The following is a 26,499-nucleotide window of genomic DNA, read 5'->3' as shown; positions in this document are numbered from 1 at the left end:
GCGAATCTGACATGGTGCAACTGGCTTTTAAAGGGAATGGGAGATGAGACTCTGATTGGTTTGTTGCACGTTATGCCCGAAACACACCCATGACTCATTAAGAGACTAGGTTCAACCCTTTTGGACCATGCGCCTGGTGTGCCGACCAGGCGCTCAGATCGTTAAAATAGGGCCCTTAATGTCCCTGTCCTTTGAGTGGAAACTGACTCTTGAATTTCGACACCTCCTGTATTGTAGAATAAATTAGTTTTGGTATTAACTCACAGCTGTAAGGAAAGGTTATAGATGGTTTACAGTTCCTTTTGCCTTGGTTTTGCTTTACGTGAAAATTGTGTCAGCTTGTTCAATAAATTATAATATAATTTCACAGTCTTTTGTTATGCATGTTAATGCTCAATCTGTTTGAATGATTGTGATGTAAACTGACTCATGACGCATGTGAAGATCTGGAACATGTAGGCGTGGGGACTGTTCTGTATGCGTGTGTGTGTATGTGTTATCTGCACACAATCATGCCTCTATGATCATGCATTGGATTGGGTTGCGTCGCGTCTGATCTTTCCTCTCTGTTAAACGCACTGAAATCCACATACACAAATATAAAACTTCTATATTCTGCCCCAGTTCTGTCACGCTGCGTGTGAAGTTCCTGCACATTGATGGGGGAAAAGAAAAAGAAACTGTTCTGATGGTGTCAACTGGCCCCATTTTACAGCGCTTAGCACAGCGCCTATGAAGCCTCCCCACTTTATACGCACATGACTGGCGTTTCATTTGAACTGCGAGTCCCTGCTAAGTTTTAATTAATCAAAAAGCACAATGCTTATCTTATCAGCTGATCGTTTTCATTTTGATTACGGGCTGGCGAGCAGGAAGACTGATCCTCAGGAGGAACGGGCCCCTAACTGCAGGCAGGCCGATCCTTATCGCTCTGTTTGCAGAGACAGGAGAGACCATCTGCCTTTAAGCATTGCTGGCCCTCAGGTTAAGGGCTTCAGACACCAGCAACCCTCCCAATCCCTCCTGCGGCTCTTCTTATCTCTATCAAATGCAATCTCAGTCAGATAAAAGGCATTTGTTTAGGGCCTTTATTTATCAAAGACTGACACGCTCTGTGAGTGACTTTGAAATGGAAAATATTTAGCTGTAATTCTTCACAAAAACAATGAAATGGGCATGACAGGTGTGCATTTGTTTATGTTAACTAGGTTCTACTAGACTTTTACTCCTTTTGAGGAAAATGCTAGTACTTTTTGGCTGTGTAAAACGTAACTCCACAATGCTAGGTCTTGTGTGTTTTTGACAGGCCATTGCTTTATGGTTGCTAGCGTGTTTGGTGGTTGCTAAATTTGTCCAACCATGTCTTTTTTATATCCTTGGTCAGGTATTTTGTATATTGTGCATGTATGTATATTTTCTATGTACACTCCTTGGGCCCAGCCAAAAATGGCTAAACACGTAGCTTTTAATTGTCTTAACCACACGTTTTTGGTCAAATTAGCTCAATTTAAGCAAATGCACTACTTAAAAAACATCAAAGACAGAAGACAAAGACAGGCTTTTGGCAGAATATGGGAAGTTGTGTGTGTTGCATGGTGATTCTCCAGAGCAGTATCTTTAGGGAGACTTTTTAGCTGCTGGTATTGGTGAGCTACTTCACTGTGAAAAATCATTTAAAGGGTTAATTCACCCAAAAATGACAATTCTGTCATTAATTACTCACCCTCGTGTCGTTCCAAACCTGTAATACTTTTGTTCATCTTCAGAACACAAATAAAGATCTGTTTGATGAAATCTGAGAGCTTTCTGTTCTTCCATTGACAGTTACGCAACGACCACTTTGACATTTCAAAAAGTTAATCAAGATCGTAACACCAATCCATATGAATCGAGCGGTTTAGTCCACATTTTCTGAAGAGACAAGATCGCTTTATATAATGAACAGATTTCATTTAGGCTTTTATTCACATATAAACATTCATCAACTCACACATCAGTTGTGGTCAACGGAAGCTCAAGCATGTTCGCTTGACGTGCGAGAACCAATGAGGTTCATTCTCGTGTTACGCAGCACATTTGAGCTTCCGCAAGAACCAATGAGGATCATTCTCGTGTTAGGCAGCACGTTTGAGCTTCCACAAGAACCAATGAGGATCATTCTCGTGTTAGGCAGCACGTTTGAGCTTCCACAAGAACCAATGAGGTTCATTATCGTGTTACGCAGCACGTTTGAGCTTCCGCAATAACCAGTGAGGTTCATTCTTGTGTTACGCAGCACATTTGAGCTTCCACAAGAACCAAAGAGATTCATTCTTGTGTGTTACGCAACACATTTGAGCTTCTGCAATAACCAATTAGGTTCATTCTCATGTTACTCAGCACGTTTGAGCTTCCACAAGAACCAATGAGGTTCATTCTTGTGTGTTACGCGGCACATTTGAGCTTCCTCAAGAACAAATTAGGTTAATTCTTGTTTGTTAAGCAGCACGTTTGATCACGTTTGATCTGCGAGGTTTGTTCTCGCACATCAAGCAGGTTCGGTTGAGCTTCTGTTTAAGTTCACTGATCAATGTTTATATGTGAATAAAAGCCTAAATTCTGTTCATCATATAAGACAATCATGTCTCTTCAGAAAATGTGGACTTAACCAATAAATTCATATGGATTAATTTTCGATTTCTTTATTAACTTTTTGAAGCATCAAAGTGGTAGTTGTGTAGCTGTCAATGGAGAGTACAGAAATCTCTCAGATTTCATTAAAAAGATCTTCATTTGTGTTCCAAAGATGAAAGAAAGTTTGGAAAGACATGAGGGTGAGTAATTAATGACAGTTTTTGGATGAACTATCCCTTTAGTGCTTTGGAGTATATTGCAGAATGGCTTACTTCGCACAAATGAAAAGTTGTTATCTAAAGAGAATTATGAGATGTTATTTTTTCAACAAGACAATGCTCCTGCCCAAATTGCAAAGCAAGTGTCCTAACCCTAACCCTAACCCAACTAAGAAGTGGCTTGAGAACAAGTCCATCAGGCTCATGTTTTGGCCTAGTCAGAGTCCAGATTTGAACCCTATAGTGAATATTTGGTCTCACATTAAAATGGGAGACATTTTTGAACTCGTGAACTCTTTAAATCCATTAGCATTGAGTTGATATATAGATATATAGCATTGACTCAAACGTGCTGCGTAACACAAGAATGAACCTTATTGGTTTTTGTGGAAGCTCAAACATCCTGCGTAACACGAGAATGAACCTCATTGGTTCTTGTGGATGCTGAAACGTGCTGCGTAACACGAGAATATATATATTTGTGTTTGTTCTTTTATATTTTCTTCTCTGAGCTTCAACAAAATTGATATTGACTGCTATGACGTAAGAGAAGAATTACTGCAGCATGGTTCTGTAGATCATGAAAAAAACCTCAGAGTTCAACCAATCTTTCTGTCAAACTTCCTCAACATCAGTGGAAATGATCAAATCTAGTAGTTCTCACCCAGAGAAACACTCTTACACACACAGGCATTCACAATTGTAAACTCCTACTAGCTCTCCGCGCCCACTGTTTCAGAGCAATAACACAATAATGGAAAACATTTTCCCTGTAACAGTTTCTGGAAAGACATTTATTTCACTTTAACCTCAGTGCGTAACAGATGTTCACGGTAATGGTGCAGGTCTGCCAGCCTACAACGTCCTATTTCACCTCCTACTGTACAACAAAAGTGTGAATATCACTTTCCTACTCTCTCTCTCCTTTTCCGTAGGGAGTTCGGTTGGCGAGATCCCGAGTTACCTGAAGTCATTCAGATGTTGCAGCACCAGTTTCCCTCAGTTCAATCCAATGCAGCGGCATATTTGCAACACCTATGCTTTGGAGACAACAAGATTAAAGCTGAGGTAAATATAACTTTATATCACTGGTCAAAGCTCTAATGATCTGTAAATGTGTCTGCTTACCAATGCACAATTTTAGGTGATGCAGAGCAAAATCTGTTTGGAAAATATTTTTGTGTGAAGAATAAGATAATTAGGGTTGAATGTTGGACTTTTCCATATCTTCTGGCACAAATTTTGTGGATATTAACAATGTACATTACCTTGGGAAAACTCTCGTGGAATACCTACCAAAATATTTTATTGATTGGTGTTGTAAGGTGAAATTAATTCTTGTAGTACCGTTGACAAATAATTCACCCCTTTATTGAAATTTGATGCCAGGTCTCTAATGGTTGATCCCCCAGCCGTAAGTTTTCCGAATTATAAAGCACGCCATGGATTGCACCAGTAATTAAGCACTAATAGCACAGCCAAACAATGCACGGAAAGCTGCGTATTGACAGCCATTCTCTACACAGCAGCTCTATAATTGTATCCCAGAGGCTTAAGAGAGGCTTGGAGGACAAGCAAATTAAATTTGGAGAATAAATCTGCGAGAACAAAACAGCAACAGAGAGAGAGAGACGAGCTAGCCGACAAACTTTTAAATGATATTTAATGAAAAAAAAAAAAAACAAACAGTGAGACCCAAATTAGTTTATATAGCGATGAGCTCCACTTCAAACCAGCATTTTTCTCCATCTGAAAAATGTCTTATTTATTAAGAAAAGACACTGAATGAATCCCCCTGCTTTCTTTGATCCGCATGTTCATCAATTTCAACACGCAGCCGAAATGAACTTGTTTCATGTTGTTCTCATAAAGTATTTGGAGCAATGTTCAATCATAGCTTGATTGATTAGATTTGGTCCTATAATGTTCAGCTGCTCAGTGGTGTGCTATTTTTTTCTTGGAAATAAACTAAACAATTGGCATATCATTGCCATTGGTTGTTCTCAACTGGTTTTCTGGTTACGACTGATTATAATGTGTATTTGAAAATGCAGCACTTGCCTGTCATCTTCCCAAATTTGTAATAATTTATCAATCTTTTATCAACAAAAGAAAAGCTTTAATATCTACATGCGTTTTTCCGACCAAATAAAAGAAACAGTACAATAGTATTATTGCCACAGTAATATATTTCTTTGATCTAAATGAGATGAGATATACATTTTCTTTTTTAATAATAATAATAATAATAATGACAATAATTATTTTCTCCTTCTGTATTTACATAAAAATATTGTAGAATTTGATTGGATGCACATCCATTTACTAAACTAGACTGTTGGCAGTGAACTATGTTTCTCATTGCTTTTAAAAGTGTATAAGTCTATTTGTTTTGTATTTCATTATGTATTTAGCTTTTTTTTTTCTTCCCTCCAGTTTGTGACCCAATCAGAACCACTGCGGCCCACTTTTGGGTTATGACCCACCAGTTGAGAACCACTGATCTGTTTCATCCCACAGTCATCATATCAGAGGTCTCTAAAAAGGTCAAACATTCATCGCTCATGGACTCAACACATCCAATACATTATGCAACTCATACTATTATGCAACAAGCATGTGTTGGTGGGGTACATTTTACATTTGTTTTCTACAATAGTATTACAGTGTCATTCTCAGTTAGGTGCAGTTTACTTTTCAAGAGTTTGAGCCTGATATCTGCTTCAGTAAAGGTCCAAACCCAGTCATCTAGACTTCTAATTCAGTCTGGAGTGGGACTTGACATCAAGATTCACTTCTGCATAAATAGGTGTCAGTCTGTCCATCAGAAAGGATGATTATGGATACATTATGGAAGATAACATTGATGGTATCTAAATGATATTTCAGGAGAGGAATGCATTTGGCATTTGTAGTGTTACCGGACCAGTAGCAACACAATGTGTGTGTGTGTTTGTGTGTGTGTGTGTGTGTGTGTGTGTGGTTGCTTGCTAAAAAGTGCAGTCAATTATATGTGACAGTACAGCAGCAGATGGTGCCGAAGCCCTGAACAACGTATTTCACCCCTGCCATTCTTTTTCATTCTTTTTCAACATACATACATAAACGCTTTCACATTATGGAGAGGATAGTGAAAAATGACACCAGTCTGCAGCACAATGGTTGCAGGCCTGTTAATGGATTTTTTCCCCCTCTTCCTACATTTTTAAAGGCTGTCTAAGGTCTTGCATAAAATACGGTTATACTTTATTTTGTTGGTCCCCTTTAGACATTCTGTTTACTATAAGTACCATGTCAACTAACTCTCATTAGTATTAGTTGAGTATTTGTAGACCGTTAGAGTTAGAATTCGTAGGATAAGTTAACATACTCGCAAAGTTACTTTTAGTCCGTATGCCTGTTTTTTTTTTACCTTCTTTTTTTACCTCTAATAAGAGTTAGTTGACATGTAGGTGCAATGTTATAGTCAACAGAATAGGGACCATCAAAGTAAAGTGTTACTATACTGTAAAATAAAGCGTAAATATACTGTACTAGTCAGATTACGAAGACTGATCCAATCAATTCAAACAAATGACTCTTACGGTTCTTTTTTTAGTTATTCAAACACATATGCTTACTATGTTATTATGTACTTAAAGTGCTTTTATATTCCACAGAAGAAAGAAAGGCATACAGGTTTGGAATAACATGAGGGTGAGTATAGGGTACTAACTATAAGGCTTTAGGAATTAAATCAGTATTGGTAGTGATGGATATAAGAAGTATATTTTTTGATTCACTAAAACAGAACAGGCTCATGTGAATTGTTCATTGAGGAATAAGTTTTACTGGTCGTGCTGTATGGTTACATTTAATTAACTAAAAAGAACCGACTCAAAAAACATTTGTTTGAAAAAAATTTGGGCTATTCCCATTGTATGGTTTTGATTCACTACAGACTCATTTGTTCAGGAATTGAACTACTCGCAGTACGTTTTGAGCTGTTGGAGTATTTTATTACAGTATTCTGTCCTCACCAAACTCAATTCGTCATCCGAACGTCATTTTCTCAAAATACATCACATCACGGAGGTAAAATGGGCTGCGAATGCCGTTTCATATTGACATTTTTATAGAATGATGTAAATGAACTTTAACCAGACAGGAACTAGCACACACACTGAAGCAGACTCGGAGGGGAGAGGAGGACGGCTATCAGATGACAGAGCAGTATCTCCCACAGCAGAGGTGAGGAGAATACTGATTAGCACAGCATTTCAACCAGACAGGCCGAGATCTGATGTTTACGGTCTTCCTGCTGAACACTGGCCAAGTGCAAAGGCAGCTCTTTCTCGTCCTCAGCTGGCCACTATTTATAGCAGGTGGCTCCAGCAAAGCTCCCTGGGTCTGTCTCCTTTGTGGCCCATCTCTGGTTAAAGTTCAGCTTTATCAGCCCTTTTGGGGGAAAATCTAATCCGTCAATATCCATTTGCACATGCGCTGTGGAGTAAAGAGGAAGCACTTCCGTCCGGCCGGCCGGCTCATGCCTCTAATTGAATATCTCAGCCTCGCCGCTACTTCAGGACGATGTTAACACTCAATTAATTTCTTAGTGCACAAGAAAGCAGTTCACTTCTCAAACAACCCAGCTAACAAAATAAGTTCTAACATAACATGTTCTAACCTTCCCATTGAGTTATAAAAACTTTATTTTGTAATGTTCTCTGAATGTTTTTTTAAATATTTAAATAAAATACTTTGGTAATACTTTATAATAAGTATACAGTAATAAAGTGCATATCTTTCATTACAAAGATAGTTCACCCAAAAAGGAAAATTACCCCATGATTTACTCACCCTCAAGCCATTCTAGGTGTATATGACTTTCTTCTTTCAGACAAATACAATTGGAGTTATATTACAAATATCCTGGCTCTTCCAAGCTTTATAATTACAGTGACAATGAATAAAGAACTCACTATTTGTATATAGCCTATTAAAATATTAACAAGATAGAGAGCACAATATATTAACTATGAATGAACTATAAACTAATAGTTTGAAAACGATTTTGCTTTACTACTATATACATTTAAAAAATGTTTAATGAGTGTCCAACCAAAACTAACATATTTAGGCTAATGTTTTAAGAACATTATCAGAGACCAGATAACTTTTAACGAACATTCCATTAATGTTACCGAAAGCCCTTTGAAGCTGCACTGAAACTGTCATTTGGACCTTGAACCGTTTGGAGCCCATTGAAGTCCATTATATGGAGAAAAATCCTGGAATGTTTTCATGAAAAATCTTAATTTCTTTTCGACTGCAGAAAGAAAAACATGGATATCTTGGATGACATGGGGGTGAGTAAATTATCAGCAAAAGTTTATTTAAAAGTGAACTAATCCTTTAATTAATATAAATTGAATAGCCTACACACACACACACAAATGGTTATTGGGTGGTTAAAGTGCTATAGCACCACTGCCATACAATACCGTTAAGCCCCTGTATAGTTCTTTAAAGATTCTCTAACTCTTTCTTAGTTTCGTTGAGGAAAGGATACAAAAAATAATAATAAAACAGTAAAATACAGTGTATTTCCTGAAGATAATGTGGATAAAGTAGTTCTCAACATTATGCCCCAAGGCCCCTCTATAAGGAAATATTCCAGGGCTTCCCCACTCAAGATTTTTTGACCTTAGTAAATTCCCATTCAAAGCAAACATATGAGAGTGGAGTAACAGATCTAAAATCTGAGGAGGAGAATGGAGTGGTTCTATGGTTCTATATAGCACCATTTGACAAAGGTGTTGTATAGCACCTATGATTACACGCAAATGAACCACTTTTAGTGCTATTTAGCACCATTTTTGTTTAGAGTGTACATTTTAAAGACAAGTAATACAATAAGAACAAACAATCAAATTACAAGCAATAGCACAAACAATACAACAAAGATATAAAAGAAATCAACACTTCAGGCAGGTCTAATAGTTTTCAGGTACTGAAATTTAATAAAGTAGTGTAGACTAATCAAATAAACAACACTGCATAGTCTTCATATCCTTTTTAACGTTCAAGAGCAGTGTGTTTTTTTTCTTCTTTGTCCTTTGTTGTTTGATTAACATAAAAAACTATCACTATCAAAAAAATGCAATAAAATAATATTCACAATAGTAAATTTGTTTTTTTTTGTTGTTGTTCACTAGTAACATTTGTTTAATTCAAAACAAATAAATACAGTGCATTCAAAAATGTGTTGACAGATTATTTTTCAGATTATTTTGACCACATTACAGTTCAGAAAATAACTTTAACCTGTTTCTTTGGAATTATATTAATTGTGAAAAGTGATAAATCTGAAATGAATGATTCATTATGCAAGTGGGTGAAAAAAACTGAATATGAAATCAATATTTCCAGATATTATTTTCTTACATTTGCCCTGGCATTAGGCTATATAAAAGCCAATTATTCAAGGGTTTTGTTTGAACATTAGCTTATTAGCATTATCTGGTAAAAATGTACATCAGGAATAAAAATGTGGTCTGAATTTCACAAACGAAAACCGCTGATTGGCTGAATGAAAATTTAAATCCAGCCTCTGTCAATAGGTGGCGCTTATATAACAGCAGAAATCCTCTCACTTCTTTCCGTAAATGCTGTGTCTGCGTGGGACTGTTGCTTACTATCTAGTTCAATAAGAAGTCAACTAACTTTATTTATCATTTTTCTTTTTTTACTATAGCATTTGTTACAGTATGAAAAATAGCAACCTACACATAGAAAAAGTAGCTAGGCTACAACATGTCAGTTGTAATATAAATTAGGGCTGTCAAAAGATTAATCGCGATTAATCGCATCCAAAATAAAAGTTTGTGTTTACATAATATATGTGTGTGTACTCTGTTAATTATTATTTATATATAAATACACACACAAGCATGTATATATTTAAGAAAAAAATATAATTTTTTATATATAAAACATTTATATTTATATATATTATAGATTATATAAATGTATATACAGTATATACATGCAAATATTTCTTAAATGTATACATGAATGTGTGTGTATTTATATATAAATAATAATTAACAGAGTACACACACATATATTATGTAAACACAAACTTTTATTTTAGATGCGATTAATCGCGATTAATCTTTTGACAGCCCTAATATAAATATATAGTGAAAAATATATTCCCATTATAGATTATAAATTATAAATTCTACAAGTTAGTCAAAATTGACCACAATAAATACAATTTGAGCGGCACTCGTGCATGTAGCGCTGATAATCTTTTCAGTTCATACAGGAACTTAGCGCTTATAAAAGCTCCGACTTCATGATGCATATAATTAATCATAAGCCTAATTCACCACCGTATTTCTTACGCTGTGTCCGCTGCAGTGAGAGAGCTGCGCTCAATACACCACTCAATAACACAGAGCCTCATTGAGCGGTGTTCTCTCGCTGCAGCGCGAACATGCACCGTTGATGATGGACGGAAAAAGGTTGAATGATAGAAGTGCTTATGCATCAATTACAACAAAGAATCGCGAGTTTACACAACAGCATTGGACACACAGTTAAAGGGGAAGCTAACGTGACAGTATATTAGATTATGGAATTTTAAAATAACAAAACAAGAGGGTATACGCAAATATTGATCCTTAGAAGTCGTAATACGCAAACAGCCCTGGGCAAAAAGTAAGTATACGGCGTATACGTGCGTATGGTCCCGACTACACCACTGGTCTTAAGACATCAATGTGTCATCACAAGCCGCAGGGTTTAATTTGGATTTGTCTGTGCATGTTTTTTTTTTACTTTCATAGATTTTGCGCATGAAGGCATGAAAGAGAGCTCAAATTCGCGTCTGAGACGTCACATTAAACTTCCCACAGCACAAATTCCGTTTTGCGTGTTCCAGCGCTTGAATATTTACATTGGAAAGGCTGAAACTTTTGTGATGATGCAGCTCTGACCCGTCAACTGTACAGGCCGTCATTCACGTTTGTTCACGTTCATGGTGTCACAACATTGCATTGTTAGAATTCAAAAAATGGTTACTGGCCAACTGGCGACTGACACAGTTTCATATACTTGCCAACACCGATTTAGTGTTAATTTTAGGCCCTGGCTTTGAGAGAACCTTGCCAAAATGTTAACTACAGTCCTGAGAACGTTCCCTGTTAGCTGGGAAAGCGGCCACCATTAGTTCACCCGCACTGCTTGAAAGAACATGCCAAGAACATCCCTAGTCTCTGCATTTATCCTCTGACGTTTTGTGGCTTCCAAACATCTGTTGCTTCCGAACATCACAATAATTAATTGGACTTCCTTTATATAATGTTCGTGTACTGTCTCACCGCATCTCTTGTGTGCGAATCTCACCACATGAATGAAACGAAGGCTTCTGTGTGGTGACGCACATGTCTGTCTGCCTCTCGGGATGAGCCGTGCCTTTGTTCTCCTCTTAGGTGTGGTTTGAATATTCATGCTGTATATGCAGTACAACCCAAAAACAGGAAGAAACAGGATCAGAAGTAACCTTACGGAATGGACTACTAGATCACTTCTCACTTTCAGACAAAGCCACATAAAGAAACGGGCTTGTAATCTCCATTGGTGTGAGTGCCGATGTGAAGCCAGAGCGATGATCTGTAGTGACGTGCTATTCAGAAGCACATCTGCCAGGGCTGGATCCTGCACTCATCTAAAGCTAATGCAGCAGGGTATTGTATATGCCAATTGGCAGCGGGACAGGAAATTGGAAATTCAAATTACAATCACTTGATGAATCTGCAGATAGACACAGGTGTGCGTGTGATTCTCTCTTAATAATTGAGCTCTGCTGGTTCTGTCAAATCGTTCGAAATGCTTGCTGTGTGTTAGTCTGTAAGGGACCAAACAATGGCGAAATAATCCAAAAAGTTTAATAAGGAAAATACTGTGATTTTTATTTATTTATTTATTTATTTATTTAAATTGACTGAAATAAAAAAAAATCTGTTATTTATTCGCCCTCATCTCCTTCCAAACCTGTATGATGTTATTTTGGGATACATTTATTTATTTATTTATCGGTACTTAGCATGCAGTAAAAATCACAATCCACCTTCATTGTATGGAAAATCATGTTTATGTTTATATATATATATATATATATATATATATATATATATATATATATATATATATATATATATATATATATATATATATATATATATATATATATATATACTGTAATATAATTTCTTTTTATGTTTTAAGTTTTCATTTTAATATTTTAAGTTAAAGTAATGTGCTTTTATTAGGGGTTTTTTTTTTTGGGGGGGGGGGTATATGTCTCTTACCTTAATATATATTTTATACATTTCATTTCAGCTTTGTCATTGAAAAAAAAAAAAACATTTTTAAGAGTTTTATAGTTTATTTTTAGTACTTAAACTTATTTAATTTAATTTAGGTGCCAAGGCAACACACCTAATTATCGTTTACATTTTTCATCTAATTATGTAATTTAATATATATATATATATATATATATATATATATATATATATATATATATATTAGGGATGCTCCGATCACGGATTTTTGCTGCTGATACCGAGTACCGATTTCTTGTCATGGTTCTTGTCAGACGGAGAATATCCCTGTGAAATGTAAGTTATGCACTGAGGAAAGCACATCTCAAACGCATTAAACACCGCAGGTATCTGTCTGTCTGTCAGCACAAGTATCTCTCAGAGCGTCTGAGCTGCTTTAAACTATATGTGTTAACTATATCTTACCAGTTATTTTAAAGCCCTTAAAGGGTTAGTTTACCCAAAAATGAAAATTCTGTCATTAATTACTTACCCTCATGTCGTTCGACACCCGTCAGACCTCCATTCATCTTCGGAACAGAAATTAAGATATTTTAGTTGAAATCTGATGGCTCTGAAAGTCCTCCATTGGCACAATGGCACGGTTCACTCTCAAGACCCTTAAAAGGTACTAAAGACGTTGTTACAAAGTCCATCTCACTACAGGGGTTCTAAAATAACTTTTTGAATCGGCGACAATAGTTTTTGTGCGCAAAAAAACCCAAAAATTGATGACGATTTCAAAACAAAGCATCATGAAGCTTCGAAGCGTTATGAATCACTGAGTCGATTCAGCGGTTTGAATCGCCAAATTTCAGCAGTTTGGCGGTTTGACACGCGATCCAAATCATCATTCGGCTCAGTGATTCATAACGCTTTGAAGCTTCATGATGCTTTGTTTTGAAATCGTCATCACTATGTAAGTCGTTATTTAGGGTTTTTTTGCGCACAAAAACTATTCTCGCCGATTCATAAAGTTATTTTAGAACCACTGTAGTGAGATGGACTTTGTAACGACGTCTTTAGTACCTTTTAAGGGTCTTGAGAGTGTAGAGTACCATTGTGCCAATGGAGGACTTTCAGAGCAATCAGATTTCAACTAAAATATCTTAATTTCTGTTCCGAAGATGAACGGAGGTCTGACGGGTGTCGAACGACATGAGGGTAAGTAATTAATGACAGAATTTTCATTTTTGGGTGAACTAACCCTTTAATATAAAGCACGTGTCATGTTTAGGACAAATTGTATCATGCACTTTCCCTGCATAAGCTCACTCTGCATACTCCACTATTCTTCAGATGCGCTCGTATCAAACTACTGTATATCAATACTTCTGAACGCGTTCCCCATCCCTTAGGACCGACTGACCCATGTTCAACTGCTGTTCACATGGAACCCTTCTCCACTTCTACCTTCAACGCTCTCGTTTGAATATTTGCTACTACCTACCCCACGCGTCATGTACGCCCTCATATATATATATATATATATATATATTAGTGCTGTCAGTTAAACGCGTTATTAACGACGTTAACGCAAACCTATTTTAACGGCGTCAATTTTTTTATCGCGAGATTAACGTTCTTTTTGGTCTAACAAACTTTGTAGTTTTTTCACATGCTGTTGCAGCAACTAGTAACGTTAGAAAAACTACAACACCACTCCGGATGTAGCTACTAGACCGGAAACAAAACATCAGGCACGCTGCGGCTGCCCACCACACTTGTTCGCCATTAAAAGAGTAGACGTGGATGGCAAGCGTGAGACGCCGAAATGAGAAACGTATTATGCCATGGTTTAACTCAGGGGTCTTCAACTAAAAGTGCTTGTCTTGAGCGCTGCTTTCTGCTCTGGTGGTGCATTCACACCGGACGCGAATGAAGCGTTTTGCGCGAGTGATTTAAGTCAATGCAAAGACGCAAATAGACATTCTGCGGCGCGAATTAAGCGGCGTGCATGTCGCGTCATTCGCGTCCGGTGTGAACGCACCTGCATGCTTGACCGCGCGTCTGGGTCTGAACGTAACAGTGAGCATTGCAACGTTAACTGTTTCATTAGCCTACGTCAAAAGGCTTCGCGGTCCGGATTTGGACCGGAGTCCGCTAGTTGGCGACCCCTGGTTTAACTGCACTATAGGCGGAGTCCTAGTTTACCTTGCATGTGCACTTTGTAATTTTATTTTGTATCACCCTGTTTTGATCCCTTAGAAAGGGCTGTTGAAGGGGCTGTTTGTGCAACAAAGTATTTTTTTTCACCCTTTTATTGATGGACAGTGTTACATTGTGTGAGCGATTATTTGCTCCAAGTGTGAATGACTGCTTCAAGTGAGAATGTTGGTGTGAAATCGAACACTACAGTATGCCAATGTTGTTTTCAATAAAACAAACATTTGAACAAAGCAAGCCGATCCACTTTTCTATGTTGATAAGAGCATTAAAATAAGAAAAAATAATGGGACAAAAAGAAATCAAGGGACATTTAGAATAAAAAAAAATGTGCGATTAATTGTGATTAATTGTGAGTTAACTATGGCATTAATGCGATTAATCGCGATTAAATATTTTAATCGTTTGACAGCACTAATATATATATATATATATATATATAGTTTTAATTATTTTAGCAGTTCAGCTCATTTTATTTCATTTAGTTGCCAACACAACATACCTTAAAAAGTTTAAGTTTTTCATCTAGTATTTATTTTATTTTATTCTAGCTTTTTATTCAATTAACGAAAATGTTTTTTTTGTTTTTTTAAATCATATTAGTTTTATTTTATAATGACAACAATGATGTAAAACAGTGGCTCGGACATTCTGCAAAATATTTCCTTTAGGTTTCTACAGAAAAAAAGTCATAATGACATTAAGTTGGGAAAGTAATGACAGCATGTTTATGTGCGAGAACAATTCCTGAAAATATTATAAAATGTCAGGGGTTATCGAGATACGAAGGCTGCGGTTGAGTTGATGTCAATCACTGTTGTTTTTCCGTGGCCTTCAGAAACACATGGCTTTTTGTATAGTGCAGTCTCAGGTCCTCTAATGAACTTGGCTGGCTTTAATTGACTTTAGTGTAGAACAGCAAAGCCCTGTTGATAGAGATTTACTCACAACTCTCAGTCTGTTTAGCTGTCTGAAGAGTGATTCATTCTCCCGCTCCCTCTAGTATTGATTTTTCAAATACACTGGTTATGGATTCAGTGCCTCCTATTTGTTCATTTATCCTCCAAATGATCTCATGGCCTGACGCTAAGCTGTTTTGATGTGACTTAACACTGAATTCAGACTTTTTTCCTTCTTTTTTTGAATGTGAGGCTGCTGAATGTTAGAAGGGAAAGGTCAACGATTCGAATGATATCTCATGAGTTGAGGCCAAGGCTGTTGTGTTCTCACTGACCAATAATTCTTGCTCAGATCGATTTAAGTTGCATTTAAATCAGAAGTTCAAGTTCAAAATGTGAATATGAATGAATTATCAAAGTCCCTTTCAGCCCACTGGCGCCTCAAGTGGATAAAAAATACATCCTGAGACTCATATATTCTTCATTATTATATAAGTGTTTCATCAACTTTTAGATTATTTTTACTGAATTGGAAATGTTGACTCGTTTTATTTGTGCTACTTTTTAGATGCTTGTGTAGATTTGATTGTTTTCCCCTCATTCCGAACCCAGACTTTTTAAGTCTTAAAATATGGAAACACATATCTATCTGTCTGTTTCCCTCAGATACGGAGGCAGGGTGGTATTCAGTTGTTGGTGGACCTGTTGGATCACAGGATGGCTGAAGTACACAGAAGCGCCTGCGGTGCCTTGAGGAACCTCGTTTACGGCAAGGCCAATGATGATAATAAAATAGCTTTGAAGAACTGTGGTGGGATCCCTGCACTGGTCCGTCTGCTGCGCAAGACCTCTGATGTGGAAGTCAGAGAACTAGTCACAGGTAAGAACTTCTGCTGGCTCTGACATGCCTCTTTTCAGTTTAGGTTTTATTATAGAAATTTTTATTTCCTCTATCACAGTGTTTCAGGAAAGAGGATTTTCTTGTGCCAGATCAGTCATCATTTCTCTCCCTCTCACTCTCTCTTTTCATCAGCCATAACTCCAGTCTTCAGTGTCACATGATCAGTTCAGAAATCATTCTAATATGCTGATTTGATCAATGATTTGATAGTCAATAGTTATTATCAATGTTGGAACCAAGGCTGCTTAGTATTTTTTTGGAACCTGTGATACTTTTTTCAGGATTCGCTGATGAATAAAAAGTTAAAAAGAACATAATTTATTCAAAATAGAAACCTTTTCTAACAATATACATATTTACTATCCCTTTTTATCAGTTTAACACATCTTATTACTATCACTTTTTATCATTTAACACAATTTAACTTGCTGAATAAAAGTATTAATTTCTTTCAAAAAAAAGAAAGAAAAAAATTACTGACCCCAAACTTTTGAATGGTAAGTGTATATTGTTACAAAAGATTTAATTTTTTTAAACTTTTATTAATCAAAGAATCCTGAAAAAAAGGGCAGGGGGGGGGCTCATACTAATAATCAATAAGTCTGAACCTCATATGAAATTCTTGCTTGTGGGTTTATTATTTTCTTTTATTATTTAAAGAACAATGTACAATGGAAGGATGTTTAAATAATAGATGACTTTGTTTTGGCTGTAGGTTGCTTTATATGGAGTATTATAATTATTATATATTTTTTATTATTATTATTTCATTTTCTTTTTTTCCAATCTTTTTTCTAGTGAATCAGTTCATTCAGATGGTTCATATAAATGATAAGCAAGTCACTCTGTACTACATAAGGGAGATCGGGGCACAACCTAACGCTTTTTGACTGTCCTGACTTTTTGTAATTCCACTTGGGGTTCAGAGCATTCATTTTTTTCCCACATTAATTTCACACGTCTAGTACAATTATGTGGTTTTGTTTCATTAATACAGTGTATTCTTTTTTCTTGATTTACCCCGAAAGAATGGAAGTGAAATTTGACAACATGACCTATAGGTGGGGTACATTGTAACATGACCAACTGACAGCTTAAAATGTTACCTGATATAATCCAAAAAATATCTAAAACAAACAAAAATATTTTGTTAATAAAATACAATTATTAACGTTTTAAAATAAAATAATGAAATTTTTTAATTATTAAAAATATACTAATGTTTATTAATGTTTATTAATGCTTGATAAATACAGCTATACAGCATAGTCAAAAACATAATAATAATTAATAATTTCTGAACGTTGACTCTCGGTCCTTATTCACCCTTTTCTCATGGTTTCTCAAAAGAATTCATAAAAGTATAGAATATAATAGCACATTTCTAATAGGGGCTCATTGTAACGCAGTGTTACAATGCACCCCACCTGCGCAACTGGGATTTAAACCCGGCTCATGTCTTCTGCTGGTTAGATCAGCATTAAAGAACGATCTCAACTGTTAAATAGCAGATATAAGATTACATTAATATCAGATTTGTTTTATTTTAAATAATCACAAAAAACAGAGATGAAAAATAAACTGTAAGTAAGAAATGTACTTTTGCTATGGTTAAATAAATGTTCAATGATTTTTTAATTCTGCCGCAATTTTTTCTCTAAATAATGTTGATATGGCAACTAGGAAATACACTAAGTTTCGTCATCCTGGCATATGTGGAAAGTGTTAAGCCATGTGTGTTACATCTAACCCCGCGTTAGATTGTGCCCCGCGCTCTCCTACATAATCCTACTATGCTTATGACACTTATGTACATTTTATTTGATCATTTTATTTTATTTTCAGAATGTTTCCATCCTGTAATTTAGCAATGTTAAGAGTTAAAATTCTCTGTCTTGTCCATTTAATGATGAGCTACAGAAAGAGATATTTTCCACAAAATAAATGCCCTGTCACAAAAACAAAAAAAGGCTTTGCATTCCCAAACATGCTTCTAAATTGTTTCTGTAACGGAATGGATAGACTTTGGAGCAGAGCCACGCTGGAAATGCCTGCTATGCGCTGAATTCAGATTAACATATAAATTAAAAGCATTGCACACAGGGCACTTAGAGAGACTCCCTGTCACAAATTAATCAGCGCGCTGGAAGCCTCAAGGTCTCTGGCTGCCCAGAGGATTCTCAGCCTCTCAATCTCAAGTAAAGCAGCACATCTGAGTCATGCTTTGCCTGCTTGTTTGACTCTGCAGGAACGCGCTTATTTTTTGACATGCAGAAAGTAAATGTAGCCAAATGGACCCACTCGGACCTGATGGTCAGGTGTCCTGTCAGTGGCTCTGAGACTCTGGTCAAATCTTTCTATCTTGGAATATGTTCAAACACAGTTTGAGAACCAACGTCTCTACAAATGTCTCATTTGCAGCCACACTGCAAATCCCTTTTATTTTATTTCACATTCACCGATAAGCCTTTTACATAGTGTTTCAGTTTGTGAATTTTGTATTGGAGAAGGGTCGTGAAGCTTTAAAACGCTCACGCATCTTTTATTATGCATCCTCAAACAAAATAAGCTCTGCAACACATTTTGACATATAGTTTTTGTTTAGAGGCTCTACAGAGCCAACATGAAAGATAAATAGAGGAGTGTTTGGCTTTTGTGAGCACGAGCATGTTCCTTTATGAATCGCATGGCTGTGAAGAACAGATGGAATACTGGTCTGCAGGAACAGGAAGCTCGCAAGACACCCAGACGACAGAACATCCCCTGAGAAACTGTCTGAATCTTTTGGCAGCAAGAGATGTTTGAATTGCACTACTCAGTGCGATCGTATGCTGAAATAAGGGAGGATTCTTGCAGCGTCTGGGTTTTGTCTCTTGCTGCAGTTCTCTAGCATACGGCCTAGTCTCAAATGGTGCGCTTGATGTGAAACTGGGGTCTTGTGGCCTATTTTATCCATTTGCTCTGCTATTTAGTAAGAAGTCTCGCATGCTCACCAAGGCTGTATTTATTTGATCAAAAATACAGTAAAACAGTAATATTGTGAAATATTATGACAATTTAAAACAACTTTTTTCTATTTTAATATACTTTAAATGTAATTTATTCCTGTGATGGCAAAGCTGAATTTTCAGCATCATTACTCCAGTGTCACATGACCCTTCAGAAATCATTCTAATATGAGTATTCTGAGTTGAAGAATCTTTTCTTATTATCAGTGTTGAAAACTTAATACAATTTTGTGGAAACCATGATTTACTATCTTAAGAATTCTTAAATCTTTTGGTAACATGGTGTTTAATCTTTTACATTTTCTACATTAAAAAAAGCGTACTAAATACTAGCGGTGTAATGGTACACAAAAATGACGGTTCAGTACGTACCTCGGTATTGAAGTCACGGTTCGGTACGGGTTCAATACAGCAGGAGGGAGAACTTTTTTATTAAACAGTGGTTTACTGAACAAATGATGTCTCTGTCTTTAAATAAATTATAATTACAATTTTCTTAAGGAGAAAAAGTTTAGGGACTATATATAGTGAGCCCTTACTTGCACATTACTATAATTTTAAAGGTTACAAATAGGCTAACAACAGAGGCCAAACTATTAAATTCAGTTGCTATTTATTTTTAGATATAATAATTCACACTTACATAAAAATTGTATGGAAACATGTAAATTGCATATAAGGCCGTTTTTGCACTTCTAAATCTAATTATAAAATTATGTTTCTACTCGACTTGTTTAAATATATTCATTTACACAGTGGCCGTCATAGCTTGTTTTCATGACAGATGTATTTAAACAAACAGTCATGTGAAAATGTTAGGACACCCTAATGAATTCCATGGTTTTCTGTATTAGGACATAATAAAAAATCATCTAGTGCTTGGCAGGTCTTAAAATTTGGAAAATATTCAGATGAACAACAACTCATGACATATTACACGGTGTCATTATTTATTTATCAAAAATAAAGTCAAGCTGTAAAAACCATGGTTGACAAAGTTAGGACACCCTATCATTCAATTGCCTGTAGATCCACTTTGAGCAGCAATAACTTGAAGTAATCATTTTCTGCATGATTTATCAGTCTCTCACATCATTCACTCTTTACAACATTTCTTTAGTTTGTTGAGGTTTGTGGGCATTTGTTTAAGCACAGGTCTTGTAACAGCATTTGAGTCAGGATGAGGTCTGCACTTCGACTGGGCCATTACAACACCTTCATTCTTTTTCTTTTTCAGCCATTCTGTTGTAGATTTGCTGGTGATCTTCAGATCATTGACCCCATTTTAGCCAAGCTTTAGCTGTCGGACTGATGGTCTCACATTTGACTCTAGAATACTATGGTATACAGAGGAATTCATGGTCGACTCAATGACTGTGAGGTGCCCAGGTCCTGTGGCTACAAAATCGTCACCCCTCCACCAGCATGCTTGACTTTTTGAATTAAGTGTTTGTGCTGATATGCTCTTTTGGTTGTCACCAAACTTGGCGCTGTGCATCTCCTCTGTCCAAAGGACATTGTTCTAGAAGTCTTATGGTTTGTTCAGATGCAATTTTGCAAACCTACACCATGCTGCGATTCAGATTTTTTTTAGAGAGAATAAGAGTTCATTTCTCTAGCGAACTAACAAGCTTTGGACACTGAATTAGCAATTACACAAGATATGTTTCAGTAAGTTGTATTATATCTTTCAACATACCTTCAGATGTTCATTCATGTTTATTCTGTTACTAGTATTAAAGAGGAAGAGATGTGCACGTTCACTCACTTGAACTGAGGCAGGCATACATAGATATGTCACACCACATTAAAGAACATCAAAATTGTTTGAATTTCGTGATAAAATTGACAGAATTTGAGAGATGAGACTTTGTTTCTTATAGAAAGTAACAAAATACAGAGCTTATTGTGATTATTGCTGGTTAAAAGTGGTTAATGGGCTATACTCCAAACCGAAAGACACGTACCGAAAATTCTCTGTACGAATACGTATACCGCTACACCCCTACTAAATACTGAAACAGATAATCTGATAATATAGGCATCACAGCATGGCAGTTTACCATATGAAAGATAGAAAGGCTAAATGTTCCTTCTGAAATCTACTATAGTCCTTGGTTTTAAAATAGAGCTCAGAGAGTTGCACTTGAATGAATAGTTCATGATTTTAAAGTGTTAAATATTTTCCATAGTCTAGTTATCGCTTTAGGTTGCTGTTAGATGATGATCTGAATCTTAAAATTGTCTTAAAATAGACAGAAACCATTAAATATTGTCAGGCGGACAAGCAGGCGGTCAGGCGGACAAGCAGATATGGACCTCGTATCTCCATATTTCGTGTTTTTTTTCCATACATCATTACTATTGGTCACCCTTTACGTCTGCCTGTGGGTTTTGAAAATACTTATATACCCACAATATCAAGAATGAAAATTCAAATTCAACTATTTACATCCGTTTCCACAGAGGCATGCTGTCAGGTGAAGATGTCTGTGGGATTTTTGTTCGGTACAGTGAGACCCTAGTGAAATGAAGCAGTCTAAATCTAGGCCTGTGTTCTGCTGGCATGAGATTTGATCTTGGTCAATGTCACCGCTGACGACAATTATGTCCTTGTAGTGCTCTAGTATTAAGCCTTCCTCTCTTTCTCTTTCTTTCTCTCTCTCTCGTTCCCTCATGAGAAGCGGTCTCTGATTAGATACCCTCTCAGTTCAGCAATCAAGGTTGTTCTTCCCTGTTCAGAATGCATGCTTCTGTTCAAAGACTTCAGAAAGTGAAAGTCAAGAAGAAAAATGAGCGACAGGCGACTACTAGAAATAGTTACAGCAATAAGAATCTCACATATTTATAAACATATACAGAATAAGATGCACGCTATTGAATTTTAAGGCAGATAACGATAACTGATAATCAACAGCTTGTTGACAATACGATCATTTTACATATTAGCATTTTAACCCTTTTGACTGAAACAGTTCAGCTCGGTTTGCACAAAACATATTCCTGCTAGATGGCAATTGAATGCCTTGAATGGTGGCTTGAATGTGGTGCTTACGGTGCAGAAATGTTAGCAGTCAGTATCACATCAGAAGTAATAATCCAGTTTTTAAGGAGATCTCTGAATAATATATCAGCAATCTACTGAACTTCTAGTACAGTATAAAACCTTGTATATTTAAAACTGTTGCAAAGGAAACAGTATCAACACCCATTTGCTATTGCAAGTAAGTGTTTTCAAATCATTATCCATATATTTTAATTGTACAAAGATCTCTTGCAAAAGATCAAGGCAAAAGATATCAAATTTGATTTCTCAATATTAGGAAGGTCATAATGATATGCCTGATCGGTGTATATTAGTGCATTATATTATCGGTGTATTATATAGTCAGCACGCAGTTAGATTACTTTAGAAGTCGGTAGTTTATCACACTGAGCATCTACAAGCACCTGCAACCCTGGTAGGAAATTTCCATTCTAAAGGCCCTTTCACACCGGACACGTGGCGAAAAAGCGAAGCGGAAAAACAAATATTTTGTGTGCGAATAGTTTACGTCAAAACCATTCACATTAGCCGCCACACAAATTTGCGACGTCTGTGACGTTTCAGATCTCCAACTTTCCAAAACATCAGCGGCGACAGCTGAGAAAACACGGACACTTCCGAAAAAAACGAAAAGAAGGTTTTGGGTGCACCCAGTCTTAAAAGAACAGAGAGTCTGAAGGGGAGTATGCTAATCTTGTACAGGAGCTAAATCTTTATCATGGCCGGTTCGGCACTTAATTTCAAATGTCCGTGGGAGTCCTCCAGAGACAGTAGCCCCGCATCTGACAAAGACAAACCACAAACTTCAGGAACCAATCGATCCGGAGCAGCTGTGTTTTCAGTTGAGTCACAATGTGAACATTTAAGTGCCACAGTTGTACTGACGGAAACACATTCACTTTACATAGTCGCAGACACAATTAAGTTTAGAAAAAAATCTAAATCGAGTTTTACCTCGAAAGGTTATGTTATCGTTGTCTGTAGACTACAGTGGGCAAACACAGCTGCCTCTGTACAGCTGTAACTACAACTATAGCTGTAATCTCATGAGAAATGCGATACCTGGCAATGGTTAATGTTGATTGGATAGCTAATGACATCAACTGGACATTTCGTCACCTTTGTTTCCTTGTATGTGATTGGTTTAAGCCTTTTCCATCGCTGCGAGAGTGTAAAAAAACCGACATCGAAACGGAAAAAATTCCGTCGTTTTTTCGCCACAGCACTGAATGTCACATGCGAATGAAGCGAGTAAACTCAAAATGTTCAAGCGTCCAACTTCGTGCGAATAGCGCAAATTATTTGCGTCATTCGCATCCGGTGTGAACGCTACATAAGGGTTAAGGTCCTTTCACACTGGACTCGATTTTGACGCGCTTTATATTTTGATCAGCTGAGTAATGAGTGCTTCCACACCGAACGCGAATGACGCGAATAATTTGCGGAAGGTTGGACGCTTGAACATTTTGACTTTACTCGCTTCATTCGCATGTGACATTCACTTCACAACAGACACAAATTTGCGTCATGGGAGGGGCTTCTGCCAGCCAGCTCGTCTCGTTGAGAAATGGCTGACATGGGCTGTGTTTACACGTCTTTTTTGTTCAAATCCACTGTTAATGTGTGACACAACGTAGTTTTAAGACTTTTTCAGGCGATAATGTAGTTGTTTAAAGCTCACATCTGTGGTTTATTTATAAAAAGAGTGCCTATTTGAACATTTTATCTGGCGTTTTTGAAGTTGTGACCTCCAGTGGATCAGCGGCGCTCAGCGCTCGTTAACCCCGGCGAGAACAGCCTTTCCTCGGCCAGTCCTTCTGCCGTCTGCCGCTGGCTCTGATGTCTCTGTCGTGTCTCGAGCTATAATTCGTCTTGTGTATATGTAACGGCCAATCTTTGGTCTCATGGATCTATAATTTGTTCCCTGGCAAATCGTTTAGGCTGAGGGCAAAGTGAAGTTTCATTACTTTTTCATTTTTAGGCTATAACTTTACGTTACCTTTACGTTTGTAGCCGACTATAGCACTGACTTTGAATGTTTGACTGAATTGTTTGCTTTATTTCATGTATAGCTTAATATACCTTTTACTTATACTTTTTTATTATTGATCATACATAAACTTGCATTTAACAAAAAGAGACTGGGTTGTGTTTCATGTCATTTAATGTTATCACAGTGATAATCATATTGTCTGAAGCAGATATTAATATACAGATTTTCTCCTCATTGTTGTCACTACTAGAGCAAGCTCCTGATTGGTTAACGCGGCGTGAATATCTGGCAAAGTTCAGATTTGTCAACTCGGGCAATTCGTGCCATCCGCCTCATTCGCGCGAATCGCACTGCAGAATGTTTATTCACGTCTTTGCATTGACTTAACATGTAAATCACTTGCGCGAATCGCGTCATTCATGTCCGGTGTGAACGCACCATTATACCCGATTCTGCTTCTCTGTTGTGATCAGACCATTTTAAGCTGTTAAACTCTGGGCAAGTTTTCAGTGATCCAGTGATTCAGTAATTGAATTCATTCAAACACTCTAAAACACATTGCGTTATTAGTTAATTATTTATTCCAGTGTGAGCTTTGCTTTAAAACACGAGCTCTGCCATATTCTGTGATTGTTTCTGATCTTGGTGACGTACAGGAGTCATACAGTATAAGCGGTTGAGAGTCTTTTATATTGATGCACGAACTCGATGACCGACCGCAGCAGTCGAGGCAGAGGGAGCATGAGAGAACGACACAAGGCCGGTGCCGTGATTGCCACACACACTGAGGAAAATGTTTGATTTGTCATGTGTATGTTGCTGTGTTTAGTAATCGTAGGTTTATGCAGTCATAAACCATATAATAGAATTATAGACAATAGAATTATAATGGACTTGGTTAATTATTTGGTCTCCTTTTGGAGTCTCCAACGGCCCTTGAAGCTTGCAGAAAATACAGTTTTGTGAGAATTGGCTTTCAATCTGATTGTTTACTTTGCTGGATATAGCAAATGATGACAACATTAATGTGTTAAACAAGATAAATGGCATCTTTATTTAATTTATCGTTAACTGTGTGGTTAATTACACAACAAAAGTGTGATTAATCTGATTAAACGTTTTAATCGATTGACAGCACTAATAAATATATATTGCCATCACAGGAATAAATTACATCTTAAAATATATTTAAATAGAAAACAGTTATTATAAATTGTAATTGTAAAAAATAAAATAAATATAAAAAAAATGTCAACAAACTTTTGAACGGTCATTTACAAGCATGGGTTATGTACATACAGCAGTTGTCAAGCTCATGGTGTGAATCCTCTTTTAGGTGGATTATTACTAATAACTATGCCATAAATGTGAATATTTTACATAACACCGCTCAGTTTGACATGCCTACCTTTGGTTCAGAAATACTAAGATTGCCCTACTAAGGCTTGTGGTGAAGAGGTGAGTTGCTCATAAGAATAAGCTCAATGAAAAGTTTTTCACCAGCACCTGCAATCAGCCACAGCCTGGAATTAAAGGCTCACGGCTTGTGTGTGTGTGTGTGTGTGTGTGTGTGTGTGTGTGTGTGTGTGTGTGTGTGTGTGTGTGTGTGTGTGTGTGTGTGTGTGTGTGTGTGTGTGTGTGTGTGTGTGTGTGTGTGTGTGTGTGTGTGTGTGTGTGTGTGTGTGTGTGTGTGTGTGTGTGTGTGTGTGTGTGTGTGTGTGTGTGTTTGAGAGCAAGAAGCTGGCAAGGTCAGCGTCATCAACTATTCAGCTGCCACCTCTTCATACTGACTCATAAGTGTGCGTAGTTTCTTAAAAAAGGGAAGGAGAGAGAGGGCATAGAAGGAGAGGAAAAGTGAAGAGAGGCAAATAGGAAAAATAGAACTTTGGTCTGACTCATTTTGCTTGTCCTTTGTAAAGCTGATGGACAGTGGGAAGGAGCGACTGGATTGAAGTTGAAGGTTGGCTTCATTCTAATAAGTCGCATAAGTGTTTTGCAATTTATCATCATTGCTGTTTTTAGAGTTTGTCCTCCATTCTGACATCTGCTAGTTTTTCGTAGCACTGAGTGACATAGAATGGCTTTTAGCAAGAAGCTCTTCACACTACAGGCAATAGCAGAACCCCTGCAAGGCCGTTCATTTAGTACAGCAGGAGGTGAGATTAATCCAAATTTCTGTAAAAAATGATATGATCAATAAGTCATGACCACATATGTTTTTAGACTACTTTAACTCATCAAAAAAATTGTACAGCCAAGTTGATTGTACTTTTTTAAAAAA

The 26,499-nt window shown here is 36.8% G+C and overlaps 1 protein-coding gene across 1 annotated transcript in view; it reads left to right on the top strand.

The window, feature by feature from the left end:
- Window positions 1-26,499, top strand: part of ctnnd2a (catenin (cadherin-associated protein), delta 2a) — a 218,575-nt gene that overhangs the window by 83,969 nt on the left and 108,107 nt on the right. Inside the window, exons 5-6 of the mRNA XM_079806697.1 lie at window positions 3,767-3,899; window positions 15,937-16,150. Of these exons, the coding sequence (XP_079662823.1) occupies window positions 3,767-3,899; window positions 15,937-16,150 (347 nt within the window). The remainder of the gene's footprint in view (window positions 1-3,766; window positions 3,900-15,936; window positions 16,151-26,499) is intronic.

This window comes from Gobio gobio, assembly GCF_949357685.1.
Source record: "Gobio gobio genome assembly, chromosome: 23".
NCBI lineage: Eukaryota > Metazoa > Chordata > Actinopteri > Cypriniformes > Gobionidae > Gobio > Gobio gobio.
Note: the sequence above shows the minus strand (reverse complement) of the source record. Positions and strands in the feature narration are given on the sequence as shown.